This window comes from Bos indicus, chromosome 5, assembly GCF_029378745.1.
Source record: "Bos indicus isolate NIAB-ARS_2022 breed Sahiwal x Tharparkar chromosome 5, NIAB-ARS_B.indTharparkar_mat_pri_1.0, whole genome shotgun sequence".
Classification (NCBI taxonomy): Eukaryota; Metazoa; Chordata; class Mammalia; order Artiodactyla; family Bovidae; genus Bos; species Bos indicus.
In genome coordinates, this window is record NC_091764.1 from 68,469,529 (window position 1) to 68,481,659 (window position 12,131).

Consider the following 12,131-nt stretch of genomic DNA (forward strand, 5'->3'; position numbering starts at 1 on the left):
TAGTCATGTCAGCCATGTCATCTAAGCTTGATGCCACAAGTGACTACTTTTCCCTCTTCTAACTTGGCTATTCTTACCCCTCTCAAATTTAGAGAATATTTCAAGTCTTTAATTTAGCTAATCCATCAGCCAATTCTGTCAACTCCCCCTAGAAAATGAGTTTTGGACTCCAACTATGTCTCACTACATCCTCTGCTTGCACCCACCCTGATCCAAGCCAACCTCATTTTAGTCTACAGTATTATTGCAATGGACTCTCAACTTGTCTCCCTGCTTTAATTCTTGGCTTCCTACTGCTCTGTTGCAACACAACAGTCAAAATAATCTGTTAAAAATACCTGTCAGATCACACCACTCAACTGCTCAAAATCTTCCAAAGGCTTCCCATTCACACAATAGCCAAAGTCCCCACAGTGACCCACCAGGTGGTCTCGCATCCTGTGATTTCCCCCTTCTCTCACTTGGTCCCAACCCTATCGGCCTCCACGCCATTCATTTAACAGGGTGGTTCTCAAACTCCGATGTGTATCAGAATCATCTGGAAAGACTGTTCAAATACAGATGGTAAGCCACACCCCAGAATTTCTGACTCAGTAGCTTTGGAGTGGGGCTGAGAACTTGCTATTCTAACAAGATGCTAACACTAATGTTCTGAAGACCGCATTTTGAGAACTACTGATCCAACAGTGGCCCTGTCTCGGGCCCTGGGACATGTCATCTTACCTCTAATAGCCTCAAAAATAAAACTAAACAAATTAGTAGATGGAAAAGTAGTAATTCATGACATCAAGCTTTAATAACATGGTTTATTCATCTCTTTATGCTATTTTAATTGCTTAGAGAACTGAATAATTTCTTTAGTTTATGACTCAGATATCTTATAATCAGTGACACAATTCTTGACCTGTGGAAGACAGCAACTCCACCCTAATCTTCCCAATGAAAGGCCCAGCTAAATGACCCTGCAGTAACGACCTTGTGCTGAGCTTCTATTCAGCTTTGGAGTTCTCCTGTCTTAAATATGAACAGAAAAATAAATATAACTAGACATATGATAAAACATTCTAATATAAAATATAGTCACAACAAATAAAGTTCAAATAAAAAGACGAAATTCAGCTTTAATGGTAATGGGTGTATGTGTGCTAAGTCGCTTCACTTAGTCGTGTCCGACTCTTTGTGACACCATGGGCTGCAGCCTGCCAGGCTCCTCTGTCCATGGGACTCTCCAGGCAAGAATACTGGAGTGGGTTGCCATGCCCTCCTTCAGGGGATCTTCCTCACCCAGGCATCAAACCCACGTCTCTTATGTCTCGTACATTGGCAGGTGGGTTCTTTACCACTAGCACCACCTGGGAAGCCCCTTAATGGTAATACATGATCAAATTAAACAATTTAACTTGCAGCATATTCTTTTTTAATCAGATTCCCTACAGCATGGCCTATTTTAAAGTGGATTGGTATGTTTAATCTATTATTTGAATCTAAACAAATGCTGGGTAATGCTCAATAATGTCACTTTTAGAAATATATTTTTTGTGGTAAGTTAGTCAAAATTTCAATTTTCCTGGCAAACTTATCAAGCTGCTTAAATGTTTGTATGCCTAACTATATTCATCAGAACGAAGTTCATTTTCTAGCAAAATGAAAGTAAAACCATCTTTTAACTCTCATTCTAATAACTTTCTTTTCCCTTAAATGTTGACACTCTTGTTTTTCAAGAACTCTTCTTTATTCACATCTCCTGCCAAAAACCCTTTTGGAATGAGTTCTATCTAGGTAACCTACCAGCTCTTAAGACAGTTACAAGTGTGGATCACTGGGAAAAGATGGAAGATTAAACACATGTAATTTCACTAACTCGGAAAACTACATAACTAGTAAAACTACATAAACATACTGTTGTTTTTTAAGACAAAAGTTCAAGATATAGTAGCTTTTAAACACATGCCACACATTCCAGTTGGATGCCAAATGTTAAAAAACAATATTCAGCTGACAGCAATGTCACCATTACACGATGAACTTCTGGAATATTAGAACAAATGTGAAATTTAATGAAATTTTAAAAATCTTATTGCTGCTGTTGTTGTTTAGTCACTCAGCTGTGTCCTACTCTTTTGCACCCCATGGACTGTAGCCCATCAGACTCCTCTGTCCATGGGATTTTCCAGGCAAGAATACTGGAGTGGGTTGCCATTTCCTTCTCCAGAGGATCTTCCCAGCCCAGAGACTGAACCTGTGTCTCTTACACTGCAGGCAGATTCTTTACCACTGAGCCACCAACTGGGGAGCCCAAAAATCTTATTTTATTTCTAAATTTTTTAGAAATAATTTCTTAGCACTGAGGGCTGCTAGACTGATCTTGTGGCCATTATACTTCATAGCTGTAATACTATGCAGATGCCCACTTTCAAATGAAGTCATTAGAGAATCAAGATTGTTTTTGGCTAGTTTTGCCAGTCTAGATACTGCTGAGAATGATGGTGTTATCAAATTATTAGGCTTTCTCTCCTAAACAGGAAAAGAAATATAATTGATAAAGGACTTCTATACTCTTTAATTTCCAGGTTTGATGTTTTGGTTAATAGTAATGATGCATTTTCATTGAAATAATTCCATAAACTGAAATTTTGTATATTGCTTCATGATGATGCTTTCTAAATATTTTCAGAGTCAAAGGAATGTTGCCTTAACACATTTTTAAATTTTAATATTTTACACATACTTACTGCTTCACATGATCACTTGAGAAAAATCTGCGTTTAAATTTTGGATCTTTTCAAAGTGTAACAATGGAGTGATGTGTCTGGCTTCCAAGACATCAAAAAAGTAATGAAATTTCATTGGTATCTCAGCTTTTATTGAATTCATGACACTTTTAGTCCCTTCTCAAGAGCAGGATAGTAGGATAGAGATCATGTAAGAATAATTTGTATACTCAAGGTGCATCCATTTGGGTACTTAAGATGTTTCCAATAAAAGAACTGCTTTTCTGTAAGCAATCACTGATTATTAGTAAGTCCTGAGACTGTTGCCTTCAGTGTGTACTAGTAAGGCTATTTTATCCAAGCAATCCTTCTTAATATATAACTTTCCCCCCTTGTTTTTATATCTTACTGAAGTACATCACAAGGCAGCTTTGAAATCCCTTCTATGTCATGTAATTTTCCTTAGGCCAGAAGTTTTGAATCTGTAAGAGGGACTCCAGCTTTGAGAACCATAGCTTAGAAGGCCCCACTTTGGTCCTCCATTAGCCGTGCCCCTTTCAACAGGGTGAAGAGTGCATGGGACCCAAGCAGTGTGCCCACTCAACACCTGTGCCTCATCCCATTCTAAGCCACACTTCAGATACCTAGGACAGTAGAAGTCCATGACCAAACGGCCTTGAGTCCAATTCCAGGGCCTCTTCCTGAAGCCAATCCTCCTGAAGACAGGCCATGCCACCTCTGGTGCATGCCTAAACCCAGGAGTGCTCAGAGGCTGGCTGGCTGTTGAGGGTGTAGATGGATGTGAGGTCTGAGGGATGTGTGAGGTCTCCCACAGTGCAGACCATAGAGCCAAGGGTGGGGAATGAAGTGGGGCAGGGCTCAGACCAGGAACTGGCTCCTTCCACAACACTGTGTTCCAAAACAGAACCCAAGGAGTCCAAGAAGTATAAATTTGATGCTGGACTTTCAGATTGTCAGAGGAAACATTTGTAAAGGTGGAAAGATGGAGTTTTTTTTAATGTGTAAGCTTGTTGTATAATTTTAAACTAAGTGCACATATGGCTACATGGGCCTCTGTTTTTATTCCTGCCCCAGGCTCAACTGTGAAAGTCAATCTGTACAGAATGCCTTTAAACATCTGATACTATTACACTGACATCATTATACTGATCAGATACAATAGTAAACTGGAATGGTCTTTTCCCAGATTTTGATATGCCTGACTCACTTTTATCATTCAGGTTCCTTGGTAGCTCAGCTGGTAAAGAATCCACCTGCAATGCAGGAGACCCCAGTTCGATTCCTGGGTCGGGAAGATCCCTGGAGAAGGGATTGACTACCCACTCCAGTATTCTTGGGCTTCCCTGGTGGCTCAACTGGTAAAGAATCCACCCACAATGTGTGAGACCTGTATTTGATCCTGGGGTGGGAAGATCCCCACCCAGTGGGGAAGACTACCCACATCAGTATTCTGGCCTGGAGAATTCCATGGACTGTATAGTCCATTGGGTCACAAAGAGTCAGACACGACCGAGAGACTTTCACTTTCCATTTTCCAGCTTACACACCACCTGAGAGAATTTGTCCCTAACCACCTAATATAAAACAGCTCTTGTGAATCACCCTTCATCACATTACCCTGTTTTATGTTCTTTAATGCCTCTACCAATATCTGAAATTATTTATGTAAATTCTACCATAGCAGAGACCATGCCTGCCTTGTTATTCATCTGCAAACTCATGGATTCTTATCTAGTGCTATGAGTTATAATTTGGAAATATCATTATTTATTTTGTTGCTCAAATTGTCCCAGATCTGGTTTGTACATTACCCTTTCATCATTACCTATCATTCTTTGTTTGTTTCTTCTAGCATTTCTTTACTTTATGGCACAAGATGTTTCAGGGTCATTCTGAACTTTTATGTTCAAATCTAAGGAACTCCAGCTTCTATTATTCTCCAGTTCTTTTACTACTCAATAATGTAAAATTAAAGACTAGACTAAAGTGAATTTACAAAGTAATTCTATGTGGTTTGGTTCCAACTGATACCTCTGTATATTAACTTCAACTAACTACAGAGATAAGCCACAGGGTTATATTTACAAATAATATTTTTTAATATAAAAAGTTAAGTTTTAAAACATACATACCCCAGATATAGTATAGTGGTACTAAGACCAAGACCATAGGAGAGCATTTTTACAATGTAGAGGAGGAGATCATTCAGTTCAGTTAAGTTCAGTTGCTCAGTCGTGTCCGACTCTTTGCGACCCCATGAATGGCAGCACACCAGGCCTCCCTGTCCATCACCAACTCCCGGAGTCCACCCAAACCCATGTCCATCGAGTTGGTGATGCCATCCAACCATCTCATCCTCTGTCGTCCCTTCTCCTCCTGCCCTCAATCTTTGCCAGCATCAGGGTCTTTTCAAATGAGTCAGCTCTTCCCATCAGGTGGCCAAAGTATTGGAGTTTCAGCTTCAACATCATTCCTTCCAATGAACACCCAGGACTGATCTGCTTTAGGATGGACTACTGATCTCCTTGCAGTCCAAGGGACTCTCAAGAGTCTTCTCCAACACCACAGTTCAACAGCATCAATTCTTTGGCACTCAGCTTTCTTTTTAGTCCAACTCTCACATCCATACATGACTACTGGAAAAACCATAGCCTTGACTAGACGCCAGTACTTTGGCCACCTCATGTGAAGAGTTGACTCATTGGAAAAGACTCTGATGCTGGGAGGGATTGGGGGCAAGAGGAGAAGGGGACGACAGAGGATGAGATGGCTGGATGGCATCACTGACTCGATGGACGTGAGTCTCAGTGAACTCTGGGAGTTGGTGATGGACAGGGAGGCCTGGTGTGCTGCGATTCATGGGGTCGCAAAGAGTCAGACACGACTGAGCAACTGATCTGATCTGATCTGACTAGATGGACCTTTGTTGGCAAAGTAATGTCTCTGCTTTTTAATATGCTGTCTAGGTTGGTCATAACTTTCCTTCCAAGGAGTAAGCATCTTTTAATTTCATGGCTGCAATCACCATCTGCAGTGATTTTTGGAGCCCATAAAAATAAAGTCAGCCATTGTTTCCACTGTTTCCCCATCTATTTGCCATGAAGTGATGGGACCAGATGCCATGATCTTAGTTTTCTGAATGTTGAACTTTAAGCCAACTTTTTCACTCTCCTCTTTCGCTTTCATCAAGAGGCTCTTTAGTTCTTCTTCACTTTCTGCCATAAGGGTGGTGTCATCTGCATATCTGAGGTTATTGATATTTCTCCCAGCAATCTTGATTCCAGCTTGTGTTTCCTCCAGCCCAGAGCGTCTCATGATGTACTCTGCATATAAGTTAAATAAGCAGGGTGACAATATGCAGCCTTGACATACTCCTTTTCCTATTTGGAACCAGTCTGTTGTTCCATGTCCAGTTCTAACTGTTGCTTCCTGACCTGAATACAGGTTTCTCAAGAGGCAGGTCAGGTGGTCTGGTATTCCCATCTCTTTTAGAATTTTCCACAGTTTATTGTGATCCACACAGTCAAAGGCTTTGGCATAGTCAATAAAGCTGAAATAGATGTTTTTCTGGTGTGGCTGAGAAGAGCTACCCCAGGCCCGAGGCCAGGGGCAGCGGCTGACAGGAGCTACCCCAGGCCTAAGGTAAGGAGCAGCAGCTGAGCTTTGCTGGAGCAGCCGTTAAGAGATACCCCACATCCAAGGTAAGAGAAACCCAAGTAAGATGGTAGGCACTGAGAGAGGGCATCAGAGGGCAGACACACTGAAACCACAATCACAGACAACAGGCCAATCTGATCACACGGACCACAGTCTTGTCTAACTCAATGAAACTAAGCCATGCCATGTGGAGCCACTCAAGACGGACGAGTCATGGTGGAGAGGTCTGACAAAATGTGGTCCACTGGAGAAGGAGATTATTAGGGTTTTGCTATTGTGTTTATTTACTGGTTTTATAAACTCAGACACAGTTATCCTGTACAAGTAAAAGGAAAAGTTCTGGAATATGACTTATTTCACCACATACTACCTCTGTGTCTTCAGGAAAGTTACTCAATTGTTCAAAGCCTCAGTTCCTCCTCTGTAAAACAGGAATAGTGTTTATCTCATAGGGTTTGTTATAAGACATCCTAAAGCAGTTAGCACAGTGCTGGCACATTATGCGTACGTGTTAAGTCCCTTTAGTCATGCCGACTCTTTCCAACTCTATAAGCCTGCCAGGCTCCTCAGTCCATGGGGTTCTCTAGGCAAGAATATTGGACTGGGTTGCCACTTTCTTCTCCAGGGGATCTTTCCGACCCAGGGATCGAACTCATATCTCCTGTCTCCTGCACTGTCAGGTGGGTTCTTTATCACTAGTGCCACCTGGGAAACCCGGCACATTATGAGAACTCACTAATACTCAGCACTTCATTATTGCCTGGATGGAGTATGGCTATATGACCTTTTATATACAAGCAAACGGCTTAGAAGTTTCCATTGGGTATATGTAGCAGTTCTTGAAAAAGCAAATAATAATGTTAATAAAACATTACTTAATGCATTTCCTTTCCAAGCATCTGTTTCACTCAAGAAAACTTAGGGACCTCAGAGCTGCCTGGAGAAAAATGAGGAGAGGGGAGAAGGAGGAAAAGGGGGCTTCTAGCTAAACACAGTTGTTCAGCTTCCACATCTTCATTACCCTTAGATACACAAATGTTTTTTCCTAGTTCACAGACAGATTCATAGGCTGCATCTTCTTTAAAGGAAAAAACAAACCTCATATACTAACAGCACTGCAATCAGTAATGACAGCTTAGTTAATTTGGGGCTAACATTCAATGTGGTGCTGGAAAAGACTCTTGAGAGTCCCTTGGACTGCATGGAGATCAAACCAGTCAATCCTAAAGGAAATCAACCCTGAATATTCACTGGAAGGACTGATGCTGAAGCTGAAGCTCCAATACTTTGGCCACCTGATGCAAAGAGCCAACTCATTAGAAAAGACCCTGATGCTACGGAAAGACTGAAGGCAAAGGAGAAGAGGGTGGCAGAGGATGAGATGGTTAGACAGCATCACCAACTCAATGGACATGTATTTTAGCAAACTCCATGATACAGGGGAGGACAGAGGAGCCCGGGGTGCTACAGTCTACAGGGTCACAAAGAGTTAGACATGACTTAGCAACTGAACAACAACAGTAACGTTCAATGGGCTGATGGTTCACTGAAGTGAGCCTCACTAGCTACATGGACTAATGATAATTTGGTTCCACGATGGTGGAACCCCCAAAGAATATTATAGTAAGAAAACAAAATCCTTTTTGTCTACTAAAAAAAAAAAACTCAGAACCCTGCTAGTGGCAGTATTTTTAAAAGTGTTTAATGTTTCTGGATGACTGTTTTCTAGTATGTGGCTAAAGCCATAAGAGTATGCTTTTTTCCTCCCCTGAACAATAATTTCATCTTAGAATTTGCCCAAAAGAAATTAGAGTATATAACTGTATATACAAGAATAGTCATAACAGTAAACATTAAAAAGACCCTACATATTCAATAACAGATTAAATCCCAGTAGAGCTATACAACAGAAAAACACACAGCCAATAAAAATGGCATAGGTCCACATTTCTTGATATGGAAAGATGATCATGATGTCTCTTCAAATGGATATCAAAGATTATAAATGAGAATATGTATGATTCCTGTTTTTTTTTTTTAAGAATATAGTGTGTGTGTGTGTGTGTATCACATTATGCCAAACCTATGTGTAAGTAGAGTTATCCAAGTATAGAAGGATCTATAACAAAATAGTAATAGAGATTGTGTCTAGGTAAAGAATTGAGGGTAGTTTTAAATTTTCTTCTTTATACGTTTTCCCTTTCCTTCAGTTTTTACAATAAGCATGTATTACTTTTACAATCACAGAAAATCTAAATGCCAATCAACCAACCATCAAACCATAAAGAATCTCAGTGTCTGACTTGTCCATGTCTTAAGCACTGATGATGACTGCCAGAATCCCCTGAAGTGAAAGGAGGCAAGAATGTTACTTCTTCTCAGGGTAAAGGAGGGTCTGTAATTCCCAAATCAGACAGCCCAGGGAACTTTCAGGACATGATAACAGGCATAACTACTTAGCATAGCCCTGAGGTTCAGAAACTTATCAGTAGAGAGAGGAGAAAATTTTTTTTCCTCATAAAAGTTCTCCTCAATAGAGAGGAACAGCATATGTGATATATATACACACAAAGAGACACAGACACACACACACACATATATATCCGTGTGTGTGTGCACATGTGTAGAAAATATACATACTTAGAGGTAGGAATGAACTTACTGCAGTGGATAATCTGGATGCCAGTGTCATTTCCAAGTTCCCTTTGAGACCAAGAAGTGCAGGAACTAAAATGAAAACTTCTGTTACTTTTTTGAACACCTCCCAGTGCTGCAAGGAAAAAAAAAATAATTTTCAACACGCTTTAAAAACACTTTAGAATAAAGATTTCCAAAATTTTCAGCTTTTTTCCCCCAATGTTGCATCTACGTTTTAAGTAACTACATAGGTCATTTAATCATTGAACATTCAGCTTAACCCATTCCCATAGATAGGGGAAAAGTGGAAACAGTGACAGATTTTGCTTTCTTGGGTTCCAAAATCACTACAAATGGTGACTGCAGCCATGAAATAAAAAGATGCTTGCTCCTTGGAAGAAAAGCTATGACAAACCTAGATGGCATATTAAAAAGCAGATATTACTTTGCTGACAAAAGGTCTGTATAGTCAAAACTATGGTTTTTCCAGTAGTTATGTATGGATGTGAGAGTTGGATCATAAAGAGGGCTGAGTGCCAAAGAACTGATGCTTTCAAACTGTGGTACTAGAGAAGACTCTTGAGAGTCCCTTGGACTGCAAGGAGATCCAGCCAGTCAATCCTAAGGGAAGTCAATCCTGAATATTCACTGGAAGGACTGATGCTAAAGCTGACGCTACAATAGTTTGGCCACCTGATGCAAAGAGCAGACTCACTGGAAAAGACCCTGATGCTGGGAAAGATTAAGGGCAAGAAAAGAAGAGGGCGATAGAGGACGAGATGGCTGGATGGCATCATAGACTCAGGACATGAGTTTGAGCAAACACCAGGATGTAGGGAAGGACAGGGAAGCTTGGCATGCTGCAGTCCATGGGGTTGCAAACAGTTAAACACGACTTAGCGACTGAACAACAACTTCCAGAGTTCTGAAGCCTTGAGTTACTTTAGAAGACTCAGTTACAGTTGGGAATAATAGTTGATAAAGTCATTGTATCTCATAGTATATCTAGCTTGTTACACAATCTTTTTTTTTTTTGGCTGCCCTAGGTCTTCGTTGTGGCACACAGACTTTCTCTAACTCTGGTATATGAGCTTAATTGCCCAGCATCATGTGGGATGTTAGTTCCTGCATCAGGGATTGAATTCCACATTTCTGTAAAGCAGATTCTTAACCATTGGACCACCAAGTTAAGTCCAACTCTGTTACTCTTAAAGTCTACTTTATCTCTTAATGATGCCAAGTCAGTGTAACTAGTGATTAGGAGCACAGATTCAAGAACCAGATAAACTGTATTTGAATCTTGGTTCCAACACTGATTATAACCAACCTACAGAAAAATTACAGTAATATTATTAGCTAGCTTCACAAATGAAGAAATAGAGATTCAGATAAAGTGATTTTCCCAAGACCAAAAGATGGGACCTAAAATTGACCCCAGAAGTTCTGAGTTGTCCCACGTTCTCCCTCCCCACTTTAGGATGTGAGGCAAGAGGCTGTAAAGCACAGGATCATAAAGAGCACGAAACTGGAAATCAAGGCATGGATCTGTCACAAACTGGCTGTCTAATCTTTGATGAGTTATGTACTTTTCTGATTTCAACTTCTTCAACCATGAAATGAAGATACTATCTGTCCTGTTGAGCCTATGGAGAAATATCATAATAATGAAAACAAGAGATATTAGAGCACTTTATAAACTGGAAATGCCATACAAATAACTAACACAAAATGCTACTTCACAAGTGCTATTAAGAGGTGATTGTCCCAGTATGAGACTTTAGTAACTAAGAATCTTAATTTATGCCAAAACATATCAAGAATACAGTCCTGTCACTAATACCAATACAGTTGAGAAAAGACTTAAATCTATCAGATAAGTGAAAGGAAATTTTAATTTGTCTCCAAAGTTTCCCTAGAGGCTGTTCCAAATAGATGTTGAACTAGGGACTAAAGAGAGTTCAGGAAATATTTGTCAGACCAGTCTCTGGTAAAAACCTGGTTCAAAGGATTCACAAGTGAATCCATCCAGGGATTCAATTAAGGATGGAGCTAAAAGAGGCACTGGAGGTCCAGAAACCTCTCAGATTCCTTAACCTATGAAAGAAACTACCAAACAATTTTGCCTGTGTTTTATGTTGGGTAAGAACTCTGCTGTCCTAATGGGATATGCATCCTTCCGAGATGACGGTGATGATGACAACGAACAAGAACAGACAATAATAATAATAAATACGAACAGCAGTCAACATTCACTGATTGCTGGTTATGTGCCAGTCACTGTTCTAGCCTTCATCATTTAATTTTCACAACAAACTTATGAGATAGCATTTTTATCAGATTAGACATAATTCAGGAATATGTTTTACCTAGGTCATAATTTTAAGACACCTATCTATACAATGATTTTAAATTTCTCTATGAGTCACATGCACTCCATCTGTGGATCTGTTGGGATGCAGTCCATTGGGTTCCTAACATCCTTTCCGAGTGTAATTAAAATCAAATGCTCCTGTGAGAATTCCTATGAAAACACTTACACTTTAGCATTGATATAACAATAAGAACTTTCGCATACTGCTTTCCTACCTTGTGCCCAACAGATCCTGCGTTCTTCTCTCTATAGCCTGCACACATGTGCTTATTGAAGTTCTCAAACTTTCTCAGCTCACAGCACCCGAAGCATCTCAGAAATGTTTTCATGGCTTCCTTTGGTCAAAAGAAATACCTAACAGTCCTGCCAAGCAGCTAGGTCCAAACAATTTAATAGGTATTTATTCCCTAACAATTCTTTAGCCTTCTAAAGAAATAACACAAACACTGGAAGGAAAATATTGTATTTTTATGTCCTCTAACAACATTAATTTCTAATGGGATGTGTGTATCTCTTGGGTACTGCATAACTTCTCAAACCTTGTAACCGGAAACCACTGCCTTCATTTCTTGTTCCATGTTGACTTTTGTGTGACACCTGCTTTTTTTTCCCAGCACTGTTGAAAATCTAGCTTTGCAGAGGTATGTCATCAAGAGAAATGCAGTATGATCTAATGCTGAATGCTAAACCACCTCGAGCCAGTGGTCTGTAGTGATGTCCAAGAGATGTCACCG

At 40.1% G+C, this 12,131-nt stretch overlaps 1 protein-coding gene across 6 annotated transcripts in view; it reads right to left on the reverse strand.

Annotated features, from left to right (window-relative positions):
• Window positions 1-12,131, reverse strand: part of SLC41A2 (solute carrier family 41 member 2) — a 145,200-nt gene that overhangs the window by 76,358 nt on the left and 56,711 nt on the right. For all 6 annotated transcript variants that reach the window (XM_019961222.2, XM_019961228.2, XM_019961227.2 and 3 more), the window contains one exon: window positions 9,052-9,159. In XM_019961222.2, the coding sequence (XP_019816781.1) occupies window positions 9,052-9,159 (108 nt within the window). The remainder of the gene's footprint in view (window positions 1-9,051; window positions 9,160-12,131) is intronic.